At 41.0% G+C, this 24,545-nt stretch overlaps 1 protein-coding gene and 1 long non-coding RNA gene across 28 annotated transcripts in view; one reads left to right on the forward strand and one right to left on the reverse strand.

Annotated features, from left to right (window-relative positions):
* The window catches only part of KLHL14 (kelch like family member 14), a 56,954-nt gene extending 35,340 nt beyond the window's left edge, over positions 1 to 21,614 (forward strand). The window contains exons 4-9 of one of the 2 annotated variants that reach the window (XM_015855482.3): positions 5,410 to 5,499; positions 9,880 to 9,958; positions 15,156 to 15,346; positions 15,529 to 15,687; positions 17,900 to 18,057; positions 18,894 to 21,614. In XM_015855482.3, the coding sequence (XP_015710968.1) occupies positions 5,410 to 5,499; positions 9,880 to 9,958; positions 15,156 to 15,346; positions 15,529 to 15,687; positions 17,900 to 18,057; positions 18,894 to 19,034 (818 nt within the window). In that variant the 3' untranslated portion in view covers positions 19,035 to 21,614. The remainder of the gene's footprint in view (positions 1 to 5,409; positions 5,500 to 9,879; positions 9,959 to 15,155; positions 15,347 to 15,528; positions 15,688 to 17,899; positions 18,058 to 18,893) is intronic. The other variant, XR_014942551.1, reaches the window with a different exon arrangement.
* The window catches only part of LOC107310124 (uncharacterized), a 34,464-nt gene continuing 10,137 nt past the window's right edge, over positions 219 to 24,545 (reverse strand). For 3 of the 26 annotated variants that reach the window (XR_014942570.1, XR_014942558.1, XR_014942552.1), the window contains 4 exons: positions 19,414 to 21,158; positions 8,414 to 9,152; positions 4,076 to 4,218; positions 219 to 2,741 (listed from right to left, as the gene is read on the reverse strand). This is a non-coding gene — a long non-coding RNA (uncharacterized LOC107310124). Of the gene's footprint in view, positions 2,742 to 4,075; positions 4,219 to 8,413; positions 9,153 to 11,751; positions 13,812 to 14,515; positions 14,652 to 15,463; positions 15,733 to 16,030; positions 17,065 to 19,413; positions 21,159 to 22,803; positions 23,085 to 24,545 lie in introns of those variants that run through there. The other 23 variants (XR_014942569.1, XR_014942559.1, XR_014942567.1 and 20 more) reach the window with 22 other exon arrangements.

Below are 24,545 nucleotides of genomic sequence, written 5' to 3' on the forward strand. Positions count from 1 at the left end.
TGGACCGTAGCTGTTTTAGGTGGTTTCCCTAGGAGATGACTGTGAGACAGAGTGCTTTAGCCTCACATCTTAGGATTTCTGCTCTTGATGACTGCTGTTGGATTGTCCTAAGCTTCCTACACTGCATTAAGCTCAGGCTCCAGACTGGTACTGACATGTTACTGGGAAAAATACATAACATACAACTATTTGCTTGAATTTGAGATGACAGAGTGCAGTTTGCAGATACATTAACAGAGGTATTTGCCATTTATTCTTCATTGTTCTCCTCTTTTAACATTTTTTCATTATCTTTTGAGCAGAAAATACCAGTGGGTGAGAACCTGATGCCTTCAAAAGTCATTTCACCGAGGCTAGGATTTCATACTTATTGTGGTCAGTCTTTCCCCACAGTTATTAAATAACTAACAGTTGAAGTGAACAATTCACAGAGGAATTCTAGCATTTATTTATATAACCTCTTGGTGAGTAATAACAAGTAACATGCAGTAGAAATATATAGTCTTCATGCAAATGATTTATGAACCAAAGAAAAGGCAATCAGTATTACTTGCTCTCCTTACAGCAAGTAATTGAACCAACTGTCCTCTGGCTAACATTTTTGGGAGTGGATCGGAAACAAAATGTTATGTTTCTGCCATGAGCAAATCACATTCTCCTACAGTGAGTTTGCAGGTGCCTTGTGTATGGGAATGAAACATCTTCTCACGTTACTCTGCCCTCTGGAGAGACGTGGAAAGACTCAGTTTTCAAGCAGCATTTGTTGAATATTATGCATCCAACAAGTTAGGCAGCTAATATTGTGGAAGGTCATTATTGCCTCCTTATATTTTCTGGTAATGATATCCTGGTCCTGGAAGCACTCTCTTCTCTTGCATCATCTGCACAGTTCATTAGAGATGATAACCACGACTTTTCGGTGTGTGCTGTGTCTTGAAGGGGCTGTGCTCAAGCTATGCAGCATCTTAGGAAGAGATTTCTTGGTTTTCATCACAGTACGTCCTATATCCCAAGCAGCTGAATGTTTCAGGGTTGTGAAAAATCTACGTTTTTTTTTTATTATTATTATTATTTATTTAAGTCCTTAAATAGAAGAATCGAGTGCAGTTTCTGAGAGTTTTTAACAGAGCAAGGGCATAGCTGTGGGCTGTATCACAATGTTCAGATCACCTGGGACCAGCGTTTATCTCTCTTTCTGTCTTTAGACATGCCATTCCTGTTCTCTCTTTTTCTCTGCTGGTTAGTATCAAAGTGAGGAATCGGTGGCCCTTGGATAATGTATCAAGAACAACCAGATATCGTCTCCAAAATGTACAAGATCTGCTCTGAAAGTAATGCCTCCTCTTTTACTGTGTTGACCCATTACCCTAGAGGTTGGTGGTACAGCAATAGATATTGAGCCTTCCCACCAATATTCCAGTACATTTTGTTGCCATGTGGCAGATGGCAGCAGAGGGACAGTCTGACAGAACAGCATCAGACATGGAAGTGCTTGTGAAGGAAGGCTGTGTCACTGAATTCCTCCACGTGGAAACAAATTGTGCCAGTGTTGGAATATTGCAAAGTTTATAATATATAATATCTGCAAATTTGCTCTGTCAGATACTGTTACTGTACTCTTTGTGTATGTTGTAGTTTCCATGGAAATAAATAGGAGGCATTACTTTTGGAGCGACTTAAGTACAACTCTTGGCAGAAATGAAATAAAACTGGGTAAGGCAAACAGCAGATGTCATTGTTTGTGGGCTAAGTGAGAGATATCATTCAAATTCTCAGCATTCAAAAGTTGGAGGTGCCTTTGGAGCATGATGGCATCTGGCTGACCACAGCTGTTATGTTTGAGAGGGTTTTGATTCATGAGCATTGTTTTTGTCTCTTCTGCCTTCCAGATCATTCTCAAGTGTAGATCAGTGGTTTATTTTCAACCTGGGAAGTGCTTCCTGTTGCATATATGTACATGAAAAAATTCCTCCCACTTTAAGGGAGGTCTGAATTGCATGAGAAAAGGGCTGGTGGGGATACTGTCTCATCTAGGGCTGCTTGGATTTGTTTCTTCTCTTGGTCTGAGGATGCACAAAAGTAACAGTTTTGGAAAGTGTGTGAGGGGAGAGAGCTTAGGACATGTGGGTTCTGCTTGCTACTTCTAATCCACATCTGCCTGTCTCAAGTCATTCCCTGTCACCTATCACCTTGGTAGCTGAGCTTGTTTCTCAGTTGACCATGGGTTGTTGTTTTTTTTTTTCCCCTATCTTTTCATCTGTTTAATAGTCTTCTTTTTAAATCTTACTTTAATAAAGTTGAGAATTCTTGCACAGGATTATAAACATGTGTTATTAAATTTTAAATCTGTTTTGAAAGTGCCTCTATCCTACTCCCTCCTAGTAAAGTGACCTTTTTAAATGGAGGGAAGTGGGTTTAGATGACAGTCATGATAAATGCGGTCATGTTCACTCAATAAAATAAGGCCCAGTGCATTTGAGGATAAATCAGTGAAATGTACAGCCCCACCTGTCTGTCTCCATCATTCATTTCCACTGTCACTTTCACAGTGGCTGATGGATCACAGTTGCTGTAAAATTAGACAGCCTTTAATCTCATTTCATCCTGATTAGCTTCTCCTTACCCTTTCCCTCTAACTCACTGACTGACACGCTAAAAACTCACACTGGGCTGTGTTTGAGCACGGCGTACAAACTTCTCTTCCAATACCCTTTTTGCGGGGCAGGCAGGTGTTCCACTGGCTGTAAGTGGAGAAAGGAGAGGATGTGATTTTCACACAACTAAAGCAGAACATCAGACAAAGGCTCACGTAGAAATAATGGAAGCAGCAACCTGGGCAGTGTGTGTGATGGGCCAAATTCTTCCTGTTACATCCTGGCAAGCTCAGGGAGTTTGTGAAGACTGTCACTACCAGAAACTGAATTAGCAAGCTCCCTAGCATGTAATTTTGACTGTATATATGAAAGTTAGCTCCTGTACAGATGTGTGTTCATAAGGAATTATAGCTTATGACAGAAATTTTCAGGTGCTTTCCTTTTATAGCGGTCTTGTTCATTGCCCTAGTTTTGATTTCTATGTGTAATTCATGACTGTGAGGGACCCTGAAAATGACCAAGGAGAAAGGCTGTGACGTTGATGATTTCCCCATTTCAGTGCAAAAACTCCCTCAGGTGCTGACAGCATTGCCCAAATACCTCCCTCCTGTCCTGGGAAAGCTTCTCTGGGGCTTTCCTGTGAGCTGCAGATGTTAGCTCAGGTCATTTGGGCCCAGTCCCCCAGCAGTGAGAACGTTGCCATTGAGTACAGTGGAAGCTGGGATTACCATCATAATTATCATCATAAGCGTGGGCGTCTTATTGCGTAGTTTATGTGCATGGAAACAGTAGAAAAGCTTAAAATATAATTTCTTTCTCTTCTGGCCTTGTTTGTGTCCATATGGAGGATAAATAAAGGATTTTCAAAAAATGGGTATACAACACATGAAAAATATGCATGTGTGCTGTGTGCACACGGGTCTTGGATAAATAGTGCATCTCTTCAAATTGCCTGATGGAAGAGCCTGACTCAACCTCTGTCTTGGGCCTGATTTGAAAATGCTGTGGCACACTGGGCTAAGTAGGAACTAAAGACCTGTCTTCAGGAACCTCTTCTTGAGAAGAGCGGTCCCAAAGGCATCAAAGGGAGACAGCTGACTTCTTGAGGGAAGTCAGATTCATGCTGTAGCATAAGTAAGTTTCCTCAAAATCCATAGAAGTTCAGAAGGTTTGAGAGATTTTAAGATGGGAAGATGTTTGAGACTAATAAAATGGGAGAAGCATGGTATGGGAACTGAGAAAATAAACATCTCTGTCATTCTTTCATCCCACTGTGGGAATCTATAGGTAGTAAAAATTCTTTGGCATTGCCAAGTACAGGATTACATTCCAGTTGATTTAAGTTTGCTAAAAACAAATAACAACAATTAGTGATTTTCCACTGTACTTAGCTGCCCAATTTAAGAATTGTTTCACTTACATGACTTTTAAGAGCGCAGGCTATGAAAATGAGATTTGATCTTTACTAAAAACAAACTTACCTATTTGTCCTTGCCTTGGTAAAAACTTCAGGAAGAAGCTTAAATGAGCCCGCTTGATCCTTAAGAAAACGTGTCCTAAATAACAGAGCTGCACGCATTTCTTATTATTTTTATTTGCATACGCTGTACTGCATGGCCGCATTCTGAGGAAAATAAAAGACAATAAAACAAATGAAATGAGAGATATATCACCCAAAATAATCCAAGTGTGAGATAGGCTGCCTTTTTTTTTTTTCTTTTTTTTCTTTTTTTTCTTTTTTTTTTTTTTTGGCATTGGCAAAAGAGCACAAAGTAAGAGCTGGCCCTGAGTCATATTGATTTCCCACTGCACTGGTTTCCTAAGTGCTCTGTTGATCCGTGTCAAGCAATAAGTTCCCTGCCTGTACATGCACATCACCTCCCCATTTGTCCTCACCTAGATTTAAGGTACCCATATGATGAGCTGAACAAGGACATCATTTTTCCTACTGGTGTCACTGGGCCAAAACTACTATATGTGGTATGATAGCTAATGCTGCCTAAGTTTTCATTTACCATATAATATCAGTAGGGCTGTATGCCTCAGCACAGTAATGTATGCATATTATGTATAGGTAAGCCCTTATTTTTGTGTTTTAATACTTATGGTGGAAAATGTAAATTGGAAAAAAAAATAGAATATTGTGACTGTGTTTGGTCTACAGTAATTCCAACACCTCCAAAAAGAAAGGATACCGCAAACCTAATGCCACAGTTTTGATCTTTGTTAACAAAGGGCTTCCTGATTAGATGAATAGAAAATGTGTGATTGTGCTGCTAATGACATTGTACAGGAAATTAAGCGTATACATTTGGAAAAGGCATTAAATCAGCAGGACCTTAATTTAAAAACTTAAAACTGTATGGAAATGCAGCTTGTTCATTGCTGTGTAATAGAAAGCTACTGAACACACTGACTCTTCTTGTGGAAACATTGCCAACAGAACAAAGCTGGGCTGAGGTTTTTATGTCTCCTAGCATACCAGGATCCCTAGCATCTTTTTATTCCAGGAAAACATCAGACAACATCACTCATTTTAGCAGATTCATTTTAAAGCAGCATATATACGGGTGTGGGGGAGAACACCAAGGGGCCAGCATTCCTGTTTGATTCTTCAATTATCCTCAAGATCCAATAATGTGAAATTACTAATAAGCATCTGTTTCTGCTGTTAATTCGTCAGACATACGTGCTCGGGGTGGATGCTTTCTATTTGCTTTGTACAACTCCCATCATGGTGTTGTATTTTGTACCTTTGGAAGTTTTTATGGAATCCATGCCCTGAGCTGATAAAGAACTCGCTCTTTGCTTGCAGTTATGCCATACAACAGTGCGCATCATTGTGTCGTGGAAGTGGAAAACTTCTTGTTTGTACTCGGAGGAGAAGACCAATGGAACCCTAACGGTACGTACACAATATTAAAAGACAGGCAGCGTCTGCCTTCCTGTGTCTGTCTGTCAGGTCAGCTGATGTAGTCATTAGCAAGTGATTTTGAGGACCTGTAGCCAAATTGTTGAGCTACCAAAGGCTACTTTCAGATATTGATGTAATAAATATCTGGTACTTCATCATTAGCATCTCTGTCATTCATCAGCTCCCACATCCCTTGAGAAATGCCACAGGCAGCAGAACAGACTCTTTCAAGTGCATGCACCAGGCAGCAGCTGTTAGGAATTTTAACCTTCATTTCCAGTCTCCTTCCAGTCATAATATAATAATGCAATTGCAGTAGATGAATGCTTCCTTTCTATTGTCAAACCAGATACTCGCAGCTAAAGTTGTTAATGTGTTAATTATCTAGACCGAGATTCTTAAACTGGTCCCTTTTTTAGTCTTGTGCGAGAGCTTCTCATATAGATTATCTGCTGCTACCTTCTTTGATTTGGTTACTTCATAAATTTACTGCAAAGAGAAATTAAACAATTTAACAGGCTTCTGAGCAAAGCAAAAGGAGAGTGCCATGCCTTGCAAAATTCACAAAATAGTCGAGACATTGTTAAAAAGCTTGCACACGAAGAAAGAGTTGTAGTTGTAGCAGCCTGTGTAACAGAGATAATTATGACTGAGAAACCATAAAACAGCTTGCAGGTACACATTTTTACTTTAAAACACCAGAGGATCCAGCTGAAATTACATATACTGCATATATTTTATTGTGAATGCCCCATTTCAGCATCTGCACTAAACCAAATTATAGAAAATTGTTACATCTGTTCACTTCCTAAAACCTGAGACAAACAATCCAGTGCACTCTAGAAACATATTTCCGGTGTAGTTAAAAATATCACTAAATGTCTTGGGAGAAGAGCCCTTCAGTTCTGCGGTTTGAATCTCCTTTATAATATGCTATATTATGCAGGAAGTACCGGGTCATAATTAATGGTAATTATTATTAGGAGTATCAGCCACAGCCAACAACTGAGGGCCCCCGTAAAGCAGATAACAAAAGGCAGACCTTGTTCCAGGCACTTTATAATTAAATAGTCATGTCATATGAAGGACGAAAGAAGAGACAAATAATTATACACCATTTAAAGATGTGGAAACTGAGTCACAAGCTAATAGAGAGTTGTAAGAACAGATGCATGCCCTGTGACTGAGATAGGACTTGAGCACATGGTTTGTGATGTGGATAGTGTTCTATTTCTAAGGCTGCCTAGTTCACTTCCTGATCTGAAGACGCGTACTGCAGACATCTGACAGCTTCTTTGATCTGTGAGTACCAGAGAGCTGTGATTTGTCCGTAGAGAAGTTACACGTGAAGGAGGTGGGAACAGTATTGATACCGATCTCTTTACGAACCTACCCCAAGCAAAGTGGATCCTGTTTGTCTCAAAAAGTAGACCTGAAATCATAAGTTATATTCACAGATATTTCTGGACTAGTTCTTTCTCAAAACTGATTTCCTCGAAGTGTGCAGCTACATGAGTGTGCTCACACACACTCACTTTTGTGTAAAGACCTTTGTCTACTATCCTCATAGTAAAGAAGGGGCTTCAAATGAACCTAACTTGAGCTTTCCTGCCAGTGCATTTCAAGGATTCGAGTACAAATGGAAAGGTGCCAAGTGTTGTTTCAATGAATAGTGGCAATGGAAGGAGCCTTGTGCTTTTCTTTAGGATTGTGCCAATTCTTGGGAAGCAAGGCGTACCCCAGGGAGCGACCCTGCACATCCTGTGCTGCTCCTCTGACTTCCTGACAACCCACGGAGCGTGGTGATATTTCTTCTCATTTTTTACATCCTCCTATGGCATCACCTTTCCAGTCACAAGGGATCCTTGCATGAGTAAATGTTGATGAAAGCAGGTTGCAGAGCACTGGCTTGGATTTAGGGCAAACATCTGTAACCTTCAGAGCCCTTCACCTTTTGGCATGAGTGCAGAAACCTTCTGTAGAGAGCAGAGCAGCATCTGCCTCCTTTTCTCTCATTATCCCAATTAACTAGTCCCGATTTCTGTTTACTTCTCAGTTTCTGCATTCTGACAAGCACTTCATGGCATGTGCAACCCTACTGACTGATGAGCAAGACAAAATAATAGATACAGTTGTCTTTGAAACTGAATTCCAAAATTAAATTGGAATGAACCCATTTATACCAGGCAGCTTAAAGAGGTTATCAAATCCTTTTCCTGCCATCAAAGGCATCATACAGTCCCATTTTGTAAATTTTCTAAGCTCCATTTGAAAAGCAGTTGGATTTTCAGCCCGCTCTACTCCTGTTGGAAAGCTGTTACTGAATCCAATTGCTCTCAATGACTAGGAGCCTTATTCTAATTTCCAGTAAAATGTATTCTTTGACTGTCTAAATCACCTTGTTCTCATGCCAGAGTTGGCCTTTAGCTTAATAGCTTTTCCCCTCCTGGAGATTTGTTCCTCTGATGTATTACAGGCAGCATTCCTCTTCCCTTTCAGCTTTTGTTTTGCTGGGTACAACAAGCCAAGTTCTGCTGGAGTTTATCTCCTGCCACAAGATAAACATCTTGTTCTTTTTGTCATCCTTGTGGTTCCTCTTTGTCCCCCTTCCAGTTTGATTTCATCTCCTTTCCTATGAAGTGACCATATTTGTATCTTGTATTCCACTCTATTCGCAGTAAAATCTCATTCTACACCGTGCTGCACGATCTGATACATAAATGGTATTTGTACCAAATATGTGTGTGATGTTAAGAGGCCAAGGTCCCCAGATCAGAACTTTGTAAGATACAAGTGAAAAAGCTGCCATTTAACCAATGGCTTCTGAAGTCCCAAGTAACTGAAAGATGCAGTAAGTAGAGCAGAAACCTCCTCACAGGAACTGAAACTTGTGATCGATACTTACCTTGTTTTGTAATCCCGCTTCTGAGGTAGAAATAGACAAATGCATGTCCTAAAGAGTGAGACCTAGCTGGTCAGGTCCTGCTATGTTATTGTTCATTGAATTTATAACTCGATATCTGTTCTTCTAAATTGTCATTGTAGACTAAAAGAATAAGTCTACCATCTCTAAACCCAGTGGTAAAAATGCTGGTTTTCCTTTAGCATATAAGGCTCTCACGCTATGCTCTGAGATGAGTTTGAGCAGCGCTCAGCATGCAGCAACTTTGGTCTTCAGTAGGCACCGTGCTGGATTTGGAGCATGATTATACATGGCAAGAGAATGAGTTTGCTTCCAAATAGAGTGGTCAATGCTTTCTTTCTCTGTAATCTTGTAGAACATGATCTTCAATGATTATGAATACAGATTCTAGCTGTATAATTTTTCTTCTCAACAGTCTCTTGATGGTCTATTTACACATGCTGAATAAGTGTAGAATGCAGCAAGTAAAGCAAACCAGTCCTACATTGGCTTTTCAGATGCAAAAATATTCACCTTGTAGAATACCCAGTGACCATTTATAGAACTGTGACATATGCAGTTGGGTTATTCTGCTGTCCTTTGAAGCCTCTAATTCAATTTTTTAGTCACACTTACACAAACAAAGGTTTCTTTTTCAAAGGTCCTCATCTGTTGAAGTCTCAGGTGTTACAAGAAATTGCCGTACACTGTCTTGCTTCAGTTTTCTCGCTCTGATGTCAATCTGCATGTAAAATAAGATGGAATCTTAGTGTCGTGAAGACATGCATACAGTTCTTGGGTTTGACAGCAAGATAAGCTAGTTAGCCAGTGTATGCTCATGTTTCACATTTTAGCTATCACACCTGGAATAAGACTGTAAGAGTATATTCCCCCTTTGATGCACATGCGTAACTCCTCCTAACTTAAACTGAAAGCACATGGTAGAATAAGCCATCTGGGGCAAACACTGCGTACCCCATGCTGAATGGCTTATGTGACTTCTAGTTACTTGCACACTGTTTTTACTATGTTCCACATAGAGGTGAAGTGAAGAGAAAGAAATGCACATGTTCTCCTTATGATTCTTTACCTGACAAAACACTCTAACCATAAAATACTATAGGGATATTCTCTTCTGGGCAGTAATTTTGTTTAGTACTGTGATTTACTGTGGCTGTGAAAGTACCACAGCATCTATAAGTAAATTTAAATACACGTTTTCAAGATCTTATTACAGAGAGCAAGAATAATCTCTATCCACTTTTACTGCTAACAATTGCTAATTCAAACCTTGTAGTGCCCCATTTGTTGAATTATTACTGTACACATAGTGTAATCATACATTGTTGTAAACGGGGTAACCCTTCATAAAAGCTGGCAACTTGTGAAATATGTGTAATTTATAATACAATCATGATGTTAAATACATGAAACAAACAGCTGAGTGTCAAAATAATCTATCTTTACAGGGAAGCACAGCACAAACTTTGTTAGCCGATACGATCCCAGGTTTAACAGCTGGATACAACTTCCACCCATGCAAGAGAGGTAAAAACCTACATGTTTTTCAATATATGTTTTATCATCCTAAGAGCAGCAGAAGTTTGGCTTAGTATGGAGAGTAAGGGCACCTACTTTGCAAATTCTGAGCTAAAACTGCAGTGTGCAGTTGCTTCCCATTTGTCTCCTAATTTTTTTTAAACATTCCAGATTCAGAACTCCACATGCCAAGCCCTGCAGTGCTAACTCATGCAAAATTACCATGGACTTTGTGCAATTACTGGTTGCCCGAGTGCAGTCTGAAGGGTTTTTCTGAAGTCTCTGTAGTGTCCTGTCATGTTACCTGACTGAAGTGTCATGATGTGTTTGCAGTAAACAAGCAGTAATTATAGACAGATATCATACAGAGAGCTGAAACCTTCATATGTTGACCCCATCCCGTCTCACCACACCAGCCATGGAGAGCTCTCCTCAACATGACTTACCTTGTCAGAGGACTCAGAATCCTGGGTGGTCTTTGAATGAAGTTGCTGTCAGCCAATGCATATTAGAGTAGCATACATTTTAATCCTGCTGTGTACCAAAGAGCAGAGCTGCATGTGGACTTGAGCAAGGGCGTGTAAAGATGGCATAGACTTAACTCTGGATCCCAAATCCCAACCTAACAGGAAAAATGTCCCCCAAACCTGGTCTGAATGATGTGTGTTTCATAGGAAGAGTATCAAAGGCAGAAGATTCAAAGTAATTCTGTCATTTCTATGAAAAACTATTCCAAAGACCATCCATCTTTCAGATGAACACCCATCTTTTCATGGAACAGTGAAGAAATACAGTTGGTAATGCCAGGTGTTGAATGCAGTTTGTCTCATATTCCATAAGAGTTAGAAAGTCTGCTGAGCTTTATGATTGCTTAGCAGCTGCCCAACAATGAACTGCAATGTGTTAGTGCCTTAGAGTCATATAATCCCGCAGGGGATTGGGTTGGGAGGGATCTTAAAGACCATCCAGTTCCAGCCCCTCTGCTAGACTTTCTCAGAGCTGTTGCAGCCTTTGGAGGTAGGGCCTGGCCCAGACAGTTTTTAGGTCAGACAAACTACAGGGATCTTTTATGCAGTCTCTTTCCCAGCTCCTTAGTTAGACTAAAGTCGATAGGCTACTTTTCTCCCTCCAGGAGTACAGGGTCACGCCCTGTATCTGCTGTTATAGTGCAGGCAGCATTGACAAGACAGACTGTTTAATGGGTTCTTCTGTGTCATTATGGTCCATCAAGTCAAAACCCACTCAGGAATTTTAGTCTGAGAATAATTGGCTGGATAGACTGTAATAGCTCCTTTGAAATGACTGCCAGGTAAATGTGAGTCTCATTCACAGGCAGTATATTCTCAAGTTGAAAATCTGTATGAAATATTTGATGAGTAAACTTTTATCTCATATACTAAAATCCATATCTGATTGATTTTACTGTTTGAGCTATAAAGAAAAATCTAATCTCTGTATGGATTCAGAGCCGTCAGCGTGTTTTGCTTTAAAGCCAAGTTTGGCTTCTTTTCGTTTGTAGCATACCTCAAGAATATTTGCCTTTGAAAAGTGTGCAGTGTTTCCAGTTGTGTGTTGCTGAGAAAAGCAGCCAATAACTCATCAGTTACTGAAATCCTGATTGGCCCGACCATGCAACCAGAATGGGATACCATTTGGAGAGCAGTCCAGTTACACTAACAAGTTTAATGGAGAACTGATCTCTGAACTTGTAGAGTGAATTGCAACTGGACACCTCTGTCCAGTACTGTCCCAACCCACCAGATCGGCCCAGAGCAGGACAAGGGGTGCAGAACATTTATGACTTTTGGTTTTTCTTACAATCCAATTAGAAGATTTTATTTCAATAGAAAAGACTGCATTCTGGTGGATCTGACCAGGCTGCCTTCTCTAATTAAGTTGAGTGGAGTGATAAACGAATCTGGGGGGAAACAAAAAAAAGAGAGAGAAAATAATGTTCTGTTTTATTTTAGCTTCTGGCTTTAATAATAGCATTAACCTTTGTTAAAATGGCTTTTGCTTTCTAAAAGCAAACCAAACACTCTAACAGTGACCCTGTAGTAAGATCCAGATTCTGCAGTGATCGGTCACAGTTTTATACCTCAGACTGGTATTTTGTGTTCCAGAGCATGGATTCATTTTTGGTAGAAACAAGAAAGAAGTGTTAGAAATGTTTCCCTTTTTGTGCGCTTATGAGAAATGTTAGCTGGGTTCATTACTGAGGGAAAGGGTTGGAAGGAAAAGCATTTCAGAGACCAGAAAATGTCAGACACTTGCAAGCTTTGAAGAAAATCCCCAAATAATTGTCTGATTGTCCATATTCACATCCTAATGTCCATTCCAGCTATTTAATTAGAGTGGGTAGTCCCTTCTCTGCTTTGTAGAAGTTGTCTTGTGAAGACTGCTGCATTATGTTCTAATCTGAATCATATTTTATATCGATTTAAAAAGCCTTCCCTTAACAGCACATCCCTCGTGCGCTCTGTCACAGAGAAGTTAAAAACCAAAAGCCTTAACATATTAGTGGCAGGAGCTACTGGGTAAATAAATATTCACCTCCCAAGCAGAAGAGTGAAGGATGCTGACGCTCTCATTTTTGCTCCTTACAGTGACACTGTGTGGATGAAACCAGGAGTACACCTACAGAGCGGTGTTCACAAAATCTCAGTTGAAGCAGTAGTGCCTACCAGTAATACAACCTCTTTGTTAAATTGAACTAAAAGAGAAAAGCCAACAAAAAAAGAGAACCTGCTGTTCCTATGTAATAGTATATACTTAATAATTGCAGTAGAGTTTGGTTTTGAAAATTCATACTCTTGCATGTTTTATTAGGTTTGTTACTGAAAATCTGACTAAAACATGTCAAGAACTGAGAGAGCAGTTTGTGCAGGGATTGTCAGAGGAGATGGGTAAGGACAGAGAGATGGGCATGAGAGCAGCCCAACTATGGATGCTGGAAGCCCTGCTGGTTTGTGCCAACTACAGCAGGGCCCGAGGAGATGTGAGCTCTGGCTGAGTATTTCTCAGCACGTGCTTGCCTGTGTAGGACATCTAACTGGATGTGACCTCTGCAGCTTTTCCTCCTCCCGAGGGAGGAATGTGGGCTGTCTTGCCTGTCATATGCTCTCAGGAAGCGTATAGGCACTTGGTTTCCTCTAACGCTTTTACCCGCTGTCAAATTAGAGTGAAATCAGCCAGCAGTTTTTGGTGAGGAGACAACATTCAAACAGACATGGATACATGTACAGTGTAATCAAATAAGCTTTGTTTCCATAGAAAATCAGGCTAAAAACATAGATGCACAATTTACTGCCCGACCATGCGGAGCAATACATGCCATCAACTTCTATCTACCCATTGACAGATAAATTAAATGGTCTTATTTAATTCGTCAGTGTAGTTAGAGGCACTTAGCGGCATTCATTTCCTCCTGTTTGCTTCTTTCTCTATTCCTGAGGTAGTGCTCAGGAGCAAGAGAGCGCCATGTTGGCTACAGAGGTGGGCCTATGAGGTGTCAGACCCAGCATGGCTCTGAGCTCACACACAGTGAAAGGTGGTGAGGCAGTGACCCAAGCTGCCTGGAGAAGCTGTGGGTGCTCCATCTCTGGAGGTGCTCAAGGTCAGGTGGGATGGGGCAGCCTGAGCTGGTGGGATGTGTCCTCCTATGTCAGAGCTGGAGCTGGCTGTGCTTTAAGGTCCCTTCCAACGCAAGCAGTTCTATGATTCTATGACTTGTTTAGCCCAGGAAATAATTATTGGTTTGGAACCAACAATTTTGCACCTCAAATTCTGTGTTCAGTTTGGGGCTCCTCGCTGTGAGAAGGATGCAGAGTTGCTTGAATGTGCTCAGAGAAAAACAAAGATGCTGAGGGGACAAGAAAACAAGAATTACAAGGAGGGGCTGGGGGAGTTGGATTTGTTTAGTCTGCAGAAGGGGAGGCTGAAGTGAGACTTCATTACTCCCACAGGTATCTGAATTGAGGCTGCAGCAAGGAAGGTATCCATCTTTTTTCTCAGGTGACAAGTGATAGCAAGGAAACATCCTCAAGTTGCACTACAAGCATGGTGGTTACATTGCATATCATGAAGAATTTCTTCGTGGAAAGCATGGTCAGGCATTGGAATAGGTTGACCAAGGAAGTGGTGGAGTCCCCAACAAGAATATATTTCTACCTACAAGAAATAGGTAGACGGAGTGCAAAGTGCTGTGGTTTAGTGGTGGACTTGCTAATTTTAGGTGATGGTTGGATTTGGTGATTTTAAGGATTGTTTCCAACCTAAATGCTTCTGTGATTCAAATCTAGTTTTTGTGCTGTGCTTTTTTTGCTTCTTTTTGTCATATCATTGTAACTTACAACTAGAGGCCTCTACTCTGGCAAAACTTCCGATGGCTGAATAATCAGGGGAGCATCCCCTGACTGTTGCTTACACCAAGTGGGGTCTCTCTAAATCATCTTCTGCTCTGTTTTTACTTCAGAGCAGACACCAATAACTTTAGAGTCACAAGAAAGACAAGTTAATATATGTCTAACAGTCCCAACCCCAAAATGTAATGATTTCCCTGCATACCTGAGTTACACACGAAACCAAACAGGTGGCTAAAGCTTTTCTCAGAGTTAGCTGGATGGAGCTGGACCTTTTTTGAGTTAAAGGGTAGAAATGTAACACCGTGCCCAGCTTAAGGAAAGTTGTTCTATTTGCAGTACTGCAGAAAGAAGAAAAAAAAAATGATAATTGAGGAAAAATTTTGATGATGTGGTTCTCTTAGTAAATTGGGAACAATGACCCTTGAAGGACCATAAAGAAAGTGAATGTCAAGATAATTTATTATTGTTACATTATCTACCTCATTTTTCACTGTGTCTTACTGAGTTGTTAAATCCCGTACAAGGTAATGCCCCAAACATTAATGAGCACCTTTTTATCTTTCACGGGTGTGAAAAAGCAACAAACAGCTTTGAAAGAAATGTATTTTCTGTCAGACTTACACGCGCTTAATTGTTTTGACAACAAAAATAATAGTGTAAGGTATTCATTTGATGTAGACCGTGTATTTGATTAGCAAAGCAGACAAGATAGACTGCAAACACGTGGAGCTTCTGGGCACTTCAGAAAGTATCATTTGGAATAGCAGCTGGATTTTAAGAAATGATGGGTGTGACTCATTGGCTGTTGGCTTTATGTTGTTTTCTTTTGCCCTGTCCCCCAGGAGAGCCAGTTTCTATGCCTGCCGCCTGGACAAGAACTTGTATGTAATTGGTGGAAGAAATGAAACTGGCTATTTGTCCAGCGTGGAATGCTACAACCTGGAGACGAATGAGTGGCGTTACGTGTCTTCCTTACCACAACCTTTGGCAGCCCATGCAGGAGCTGTTCACAATGGCAAGATATATATTTCAGGCCAGTATCTTTTACAGTTTCCACTATATAAATATTTTGTATGCGTATATGTAAGTTGAGATACATATGTATACATATATATCTATAAGAAGAAATAAAAAGAACAAAACCCAGAGCTAAATTCCTGCTGCAGAACAGCGTCTTTGTTTACAGTTATTAACAGAGGTGCATTTATTTTGCAGGAGGTGTTCACAATGGAGAATATGTTCCCTGGCTGTACTGCTATGACCCGGTGATGGACGTCTGGGCCCGAAAACAGGACATGAACACAAAGCGAGCGATCCACACTTTGGCTGTAATGAATGACCGACTGTACGCCATTGGAGGAAACCATTTGAAAGGTCACATTTCTAATAGTGAAAAAGCATTTCAGTGTCACCAATCTCCTGATAAAAGAGTATTTTTGTTAGGCAGTCATTGTTAAATACATTAAAATACAGGCAATACAATTTAACAGGACACTTGAGCCAGCAATTTTAAAAACATGTTATGCAAATTATTTTAAAATTATAACAGTACATTAAATATATGAGTAATGAATGCTTTAGATAATAAAAATGGGAGCTTCCATTACTCAAAGGCATGGACAATTTGTCATTACCAAGAATTCAATGAAACAAACAGATTATTCTTTGACCCGAAAGTACCAGCAATATTTTCCTCTGTAAATCATTTCCCAAACTGTGCAGTTAGAGAGAGCTTTATTCAGAGCAAATTGCAAAAACGAGCTCCTTATTTAATGGGGGGAAAAAAAAACAACAGCCATTAAATATTAGGCCTAAGCCCCTCAGATCCCTTTTTAGCATTGAACATAGCTTGTTAATTATGATTCTTTTTAGATATCTCTTGTTTTCAACTTCTGCAAAGATCTCATGTTAAGCTGACTGCTGCTTGGACACCTGGTGCTTTTGTCTTAATACTCACATGCCAAAGTTATTCCGTTAAAGAAATTCTGTTATTCTGTTTAATCCAGCCGCTCAGACAAAAAAACACAGCTCCTGTTCATTGTTCTCAGACAATATTTGACAGACTATAGTAGCTTTTCTTTTTTCCTTTTGCTTTCTTACTTAAGGATAGGAAACAACTAGGGAAAAAAAACCACACAAAAGAGAACACTGTAATGCAAAAGGAATAGTAGGAATGGTGATGTTAACTGACAGTGATACCATGCCATGTGCCTGAACAACTCTGGCACCCAAGTACCAATGAGACTGTGAAAACTCGTGCTGCTTTTCAAGATCTGGATGTCCATGGTGCATACAGGGGACAAGGTCTGCATAGTTTCCAGTAGAGATTACTGGGGCACAAACCTTTGCAGCTGGGCTGATGTGCCTCTCTTCCCCACACTCAGTTATAATGGGTCTTTCTGGGCTGAACTTCAAAAAGAAAAAGGGGTAAAATCTGGCACCATCTGCAAAATTTGTAGAGATGGCGCTGTTTGCTTTGTTTCCTACTCAACTAACCTGTGTAACACATCCCAGTCTTCCGATTGGTATAACACTGGCCTTGGTTTGCACAGGCTTGAATTGTTTCCATCTCTTCTTTCTTTACCCAGTTTCACCTCTGGGAAAGCGAGCATTGCATTTTTGCCTCTTTAGCTGCTGCCCTGCATTGCTGCCCTTTGAACTGCTTGCTGGTTGTTGTGAAAGGCATTTAACATCTAGGCTTCTGGAAAAGCCAGTCTCTGGAAGGAGGGCTGTTTGGGAAGATAGCTTCTCCTGTAAAGTGAAGCAAAGAGGAGGAATGGGACTGAAGTGCAGATGAAATGTAGTAAGTTCTCCACTGGGTCAGAACTGCAGGGCTCTCATAGCCCCACGGCCAGGCACTTCTTTGTGAAGCTGGATCAGTATGGCTCTGTCAGCAGAGCGTTTGCTGCAGCACAGCTAGTCATGTGTATGCTGCAGTTTATTACAGAGCTCTGTGACAGATTCCGGCGCTCAGCAGTGGCCTTTCTATGGCTCCTTGAAAACACTGACAGAAAAATCATTACAGCTGTTCATTCCCTACTACAAGAAACACCATTTTGAAGTACCGGTAACACCAAACGACCTTAAAGCAGCTTTCAACTCATCCTGAACACTACATCCCTCTGGGACCAACTGTCTTATGCTCCATCTTCACTTGGGAGGCACTGATTCCTGAACAAAACTTAACCTGTTGGTTTTTTAATAGTTTAGATCTGCTGACCTTTGGGAGAGACTGCCAGGACAGACTTTTCCTACATGCTCAAACATGCATTAGCACTGATAGATGGAGTAGGAATATTGCTTGAATTTGCTTTGTTCATTTTTATTGAGTGTACTTGTGATTTGTAGAAGACCGTGGAACTAATGGTAAAAGCTTTTAACAGATTCATTTGAACTGAAGTAATGGGATATTATCATTATAGATGATGGCTTAGGTGTATATGGTAACATTTTCTAGAGGAAAATTTAATAGTGATGTTGTAATAATGCAATTGCAACTATAAGTTAATAAATTTAGCAGTAAAAGAAAATATTATAAAATAGTATGCCATAATGCGTGTTCTTCTTTCTCACTGCTGCTACTTAGGCTTCTCCCACCTCGATGTAATGCTTGTGGAATGCTATGACCCTAAAGGTGACCAGTGGAATATCCTCCAGACTCCTATTCTGGAGGGCCGCAGCGGTCCTGGCTGTGCAGTGCTTGATGACAGTATTTACCTCGTAGGAGGATACAGCTGGAGCATGGTGCGTACCTGCTTTCTGCACTGATCCTTTCATTCCTGCTGAGCTCTTGCACCCAGAGTGTATATTACTCAGATGGGACATAGAGGAAAAAAGGGGTGAAGAACAGGCTGCCTAGGGGAGCTGTGGATTCCCCATCCCTGAAGGTGTTGAAGGCGAGGTTGGATGGGGCCCTGGACAGCCTGGTGTAGTTCCTGACTAGGGGTTGGCAGCCCTACCTGCAGAAGGGGTTTGGAACTAGATGGTGTTTTAGGTCCCTTCCAGCCAAGACATGCTGTAATCCTATGAAAGGAAGATAGCTGCAGAGACAAATTTTCGTTCTCAATTTGTGGAGAACGTGTAGTGCTTTTTTACCTTTGTGCTTTTCTGTTTCAATGAGTTATTATCAGATTGTATTCACTAATAAGGAGTAATGTGAAAATCAGACATAATTTACAGAATCACAGAATGACCCGGGTTGGAAGGGACCTCAAAGATCATGTAGTTCCAACCCCCCTGCCTGGCAGGGCCACCAAACATACACATTTACTAGATCAGGTTGCCCAGGGCCCTGTCCAACCTGGTCTTGAACACCTCCAGGACGGGGAAGATTTGGTGGAAGTGTTTAGTGAGATTGTATGCCTCTAACTCTGCCTATAAGGTGCATCATAAAGGAGCCTGGTTTTCAGAAGCTGGAAGCTCTGCCAATAGGAAAACCAAACCTTCGTAATGGCTCTGAAGTTAAGACCCAAAACAGCGAGTCACTTTGCAAAAAAGAAGTAGCTTTTAATCTTTAATGCTCAAAGGTAACTTGGAGTTCACCCGAGCCACTTTTAATACAACCTTTTGTTTCGTTACAGGGGGCCTACAAATCTTCTACTATTTGCTATAGTCCTGAGAAGGGGACTTGGACAGAGCTAGAAGGAGATGTAGCTGAGCCACTCGCAGGTCCCGCCTGTTCAACTGTCATATTGCCGGCCTGTGTACCGTACAACAAGTGATAGTGGAGCAGAACCAACACGGACACTGATTGCATTTGGGAAAATAATGACGGGTGACGTAAATATTTTCTTAGAACAGGATTCCTGATAAACAAATCTACTGTAATTGACCCTTTATTCCATACTTACGCTTTAGGAGCAAACTAAAAGAGAACAAAAAGAAAGCGTTGTCCCATCTCAGATAGAAGCCAGTGTCTTATGAAGCAAGTAGCTAAAACACACCGAACATGACATGCTGACAGACTGCCATTTCAGACTGATTTTAACTTTTTCCTGCTGCAGAAAGATTCCTCACGTCAAATCTAACTGTAAAAGTATGAAGGCTAAACGTTCAGACACAGCCTGAAGAGACAAGATCAGTATTGTGCATTGTACCTACCTGCATGTGATCTGTGTTGAAGTCATGAGGATGTTGTTTTCATGAATGCTTCAGAATTCAGATAGTGAAAAGCTCACTCTGCATTGCAGAATTGTCTCCTCCTGTAATCCCAACCTACAGCTACTTCAAATGCTCTGCAAGCAACAGAGGATCAGAAGATTATTAAAGGTAAAGAAACGTCATTCAGTTTTTGCACGGCTTTTCATCAGATACACTCTGCCTTCAAAGTCCCCACGTTTGAGTGCAGCGGGAAGCAAGACTACACTGAAACCCATGCTTTACAGAGCACTTCTTTCAGTAGCCACTTTGGGGACTAGGGTCAAATTCTCCTTGACACACCTGTGTAAAGTTAGAGTTGTTTCACTGAAATCACATGGAATGACTTACTTTTATGTTAATAGAGCAGAAATTTGGTCCTACACCTTAAATTCTGGGTTCAAACAGTAAGTTATTTCTATAACCAAGTAATGAAGCAGCAGAACCCTTCCTTACTTTTTGTCACCCACCTGTTAGGAGCGTACGTGCTAGTTGCTTCCAAAGACAAGAAGACTGCATTTAACTGTAAATGTATTACTCTGGACTATTAAATGATTGCACACAATTTCAGAGGGGGACTGCTGAGTAGTTGAAATACTCCCATGTGACTGGTCTTCAAACGTAGTCAGAAAGATTTGTATTACTGATCCAAAGTAACTTGAGGCTGGACTTTCCACTGCCTTACAGCTCGTGTAATTATTTACACAGTGCAAAGCAAGTTCAGAGTGCTTTATTTCAGACTTGCTTTATGAACTCTTAGTTGCTTGCACAAATCAGACCGTCCGTGTTTTAAGCTTATGTCTTTCGGTCCTGGCATCGCGGAAGCAGTGACAAAATCTGAAGTCTGGTATTTAACACAATCATCTGCACCTCAGCAAAAGATATGCAGAATTCTTCCATTGTGGTTTACTGATGCTGCATCCATTACTCCCAAGACCATCTTCCTCATTGATATAAAGTGATATTGCTCCATTGAAGCCAGCGTGCTCTTATGTGCTTCTGGCTCGTGTCAGATAAGAATCTGGCCTTTAATTTGTTTAGCTTTAACTGGCTGCACCAAATAAGAGGCAAAGCAATCTCACATCCCGCGTTTTCAAGCTTGTGCATATCTTTCATGATAGGTTGTAATGCTAATGCACTAGGCAAGGAGCAGATGACTGCTGGAGGTTGGTTTCTACCGCAGAAACAATAGGCGTGAGGAGGAATTCATTATTTGCTTTGCAAAATAGAAAGAGGACGAATGTATTTGGAAATTACACCACATACTGAAGCTTGAGAGCAATATAAATAATGGAGAGCGAGTGCTGTGGGACTGTTCCTTGCTGGCATCAGTCCAGTTTTATCGCAGTACAACTATTGTACTTGCAGCAGAATTACGCAGTTGTAAAACTGGAGTAATGCAGTAAAGACTGATAAGCATAGAGATGCAATAAACCAATTGTTGGAGTAGCTGCACGACTGGAAAAAAACAAACACAAACATGTTTAAACAAAACAATTACCTGAAGATGCTCATATCTGAATGCGTCGTTGGGGAATTTTCCACTGAGCATCACCAAGGAACTCGTAATGGTGGAGTGTATATCCTGAAATCTCAATCCATTTCTACTATATCGTGCAATCTTAGTTGGTTTTGTATTTATTTATATTGTTCAGATCCAAGGGATCCCTTGTAAAATATATTTGGTGCAATCATGACTTTTGTTTTTCCTGTTGAAAGTATATAAATATAAATATATATTAAAAGGAAACTGTCGAGGTACTAAACGAGGAAACTTAAAAGGACATTTAAGATCAGGATAAGGTCTGCCACTAAACACTGACTGTCACTTGTCTCTACTGAAATGCACCATCTTAAAGGATATTTGTTGTCCTTTTAAGTGGTTCTTTTTTTTTTTTTTTTAACCAAGATAATTTAAGGATTGAAGAGGACTCTGTAAATCTTTCTGTCTTTCAGGAAGGCATGACCAAGGAAAGTGCTAACTGAATAAGTCACAAAAAGGATGTAAATTTTGTACAGTATTAGACTGTGTAAATGAAGCTTGCTCGTAGGGGGAAAACTTTAAATAAAACTTTATGTACTAATTCAACTGTCTGCCATATTCCTACTTATAAAGTGTATGTATAAATAATAACTACATTAAATTCTTTGGAACTTTTTTATCATGTAGATGTGTAAACTTCCTTTATTTTGTGGCCATACCTAACAGCCCCGTTGTTTCCAATTGCCATTGCTTGTAAATCGTGCAGTGCCAACGCAGTGAAGCAGTGCCTTCCCCTGAGCGCAGTGCTTGACCTGAACACTGAGCAGACGCAAAGCAGACCTGACCCCTTGCTTTGGAGCAAGTGAGAGCTGTGCTGGGGCAAGACTGAAGGTGTAAGGGAGGATTTAGAATCACAGAGTCTTATTAAGGTTGGAAAAGACCTCTAAGATCCCCTAGTCCAGCCATCAGCCCATCCCCACCATGCCCACTGACCGCATCCTTCAGTACCACAGCTGTATGTTTCTTGAACACCTCTAGGGACAGTAACTCCACCACCTCCCTGGGCAGCCTGTGCCACTGCATCACCACTCCTTCTGAGGAGAATTTTCTCCTAATATCCAACCCAGGTGCAACTTAAGGCCGTCATCTCTCATTCTGTTACTGAATGAAATGATGGACTATGTTCAATAGAACAAAAGGTTCGGTCAGGAGAATATTTGGGTGCTGCAGTGCTCTGGTTTACAATGCATGAGTGCCCTGCATTTCTGTGGTGTGTGGGCTGAGATGAGCATCGAGCTGAATTTGGCCTCTGTGACGATGGAGGAGAACTCCCACTGGCAGCAAGACGCAAACAGAGCAGATGTGTCTCAGGTTCCAGCCCTAACTGGGCCGAGGGGAACCTCTTTTCCATTGCTGGTTCATAGATGAGCTTGTTCTCCAGGAGTTCAACACTGAGCCTGCTCCTCTGTTCTCTTCTTGCCCTGCTGCCCTTCCTGCCAAGCACTGGTCTCCTCTTGCCACTCAGGACAACACTCTTGCCAAAGCACTTCTGTGGGGCTGAGATTAGATAACCCACAAACCAGTGAATGGAGACATCTCCTCATCCCTGGCCTTGAGTCCCATCCATGACCCAAGCAGTGTGAGATGGCCAGATAGCTGCTGACCTGCCACCCTCATGCCTACCCTCAGGGAGGGCAGAGATTTAGAAATAGCCTTTCACTGCTGATAGCACTGTCTTCAAAGGTGCTGTGCACCTTTCTCCCTAAAGCTGCCATTGTTTTCTGTCATGTCTGTCCTTCTTCCTGCTTTTTATACAGTGATTTAGTAAGCTTAACTGCATTTGGGAGCCAATTTATGAGAAAAATCCATACCAAACCTCTGTACATGCACTTCTTGAGGCTGTAATCAGTCACCAGTAAAGTACCAGAGTTGCTTTGTTTATAAAGAACAGACCAGGTGTCAGCTTCCTATTTACATGGAGCTTTCCAGGTACAGACAAAGGAGGCAGAAATCACAGTGAGGTGACTGCAAGGTGGTAATGCCCAGCGGCACTTAAAGATACGCATTCTCTTTTCTGTTGTTAATGCAGCAGCAGGAAGACATCAGAGCTTCAGTCTCTTGTGTTCAGAGCAGGGGTGGAGTGACAGCAGTGCTGGAGGTCAGAGCGGGAAGGAAAAGTACACTAATGAATTCTGGTGGGTTTGTAATGCCATAAAAGATTCAGTTAATCTGCAGCATAGATGTTGATCAGCAAAACTGAACCTGACTCTCTGGACCTTGTCAGATGTATTCTGTGCATGTCAGTGTTCCACACCAATTACAGATTTTAGAAGATGCTCTCATGCAAAACTCTGTGCCCTAATATATAAGTCAGCTCATATGTAACTAAAATTAAAATCTGACTGTGGCAAATCTCTGTGATCCTGATATATGAAAATCCAAATAAATGATTTGTTCCCAGAAATGAAAAATAACTTCAGCAGGAAATTTCAGAATTACTTATGCAGGATTAATCCAGTTCAATGAATGCATCTTGCGTTGATTAATAAAGCGTTCCTGAATTGCAAAGTAAAAAACACGAGAGGAGACTTGTGGTGCTGCTATATTTGTGTATTTCTGAAGCTGGAGAGAAATCTGTGCTTACAAGAGATGTGGTCAACCAGTGTAAACAGAAATTAAATACAAATAGTGATTTTCTAATTGTCTGTTTTCTCCCTGCAGCAGAAAACTACCTTTGTGTCATTGATCCTTTTCTTGAAGAACAGAGGTACTGTGTTACCTGCCACAGTGTTGGATGAGCATCTAACACGGTTCTACAATGACTCCAATTAGCATCCAAATGATGTCTGTGGGTTTAAATGGCAAAGGAAGGCAGAGCTGGAGTTATTTTCCCCCAATTTCTTGCCACACAGAGTGTGGTCACTCTGCTCAGAGCCTTCGTCAAGTAGCATTTGATTTTGTGACACGTTGCAGTTGAATTTAGTTGTCCTTACAAGTGAACAGATGAGAGAAAATCTATTTATAAGTTAAAAACAGGGGAAGGAGATTGAAAAATGCAGCATTTTCCCAGATATTTCTTTTCCTTTGGCATCCACACACACATGTAGAAAATCAGTTGGATTCATTTAAAGTGGTATCAGGGCTCCATCTAAAAACCTCTTCTTCCAATTGGAAAATTCTTCAATTGTTGTGGTGTTTTCTAAAGGCATTCATTGCCATTTGTGCTTTCAGAAGTTGTACTTTGCAAACACCTCCAAAATCCTTCTGCTTTCCTCTCTAACAAATGGTTCCTCGTAGCACTCCTAAACACCTTACAGAAAAACACACTGGAGGAATCAGGTTTGTGAAGCTGCCTTTGTTATCTCGGTCTCTTGCAGAAATGGTGCAACCTTCAAAGCTGCTTTCTCTTCTGTTTCCAATGGAGGAGGAATCTGTCTGTCTCAACTCCTTTCCAACTTCCTTCTCTGCCGGTGTAGAGAAGATCAGGTAATTTCTGTCTGACCGACAGAACTGCAGCCTAGAGCTGCAATAGGTTGAAGCTCTGCAGTGGGGTCTTCCAGCTGTGCTCTATTTTGGCTAGAACAAAGCTACCATTCCTTCTTTCTGTTTTCAG

The sequence above is a fragment of the Coturnix japonica genome, chromosome 2 (assembly GCF_054131305.1).
Source record: "Coturnix japonica strain WE chromosome 2, WE-NBRP24, whole genome shotgun sequence".
NCBI classification, from domain to species: Eukaryota; Metazoa; Chordata; class Aves; order Galliformes; family Phasianidae; genus Coturnix; species Coturnix japonica.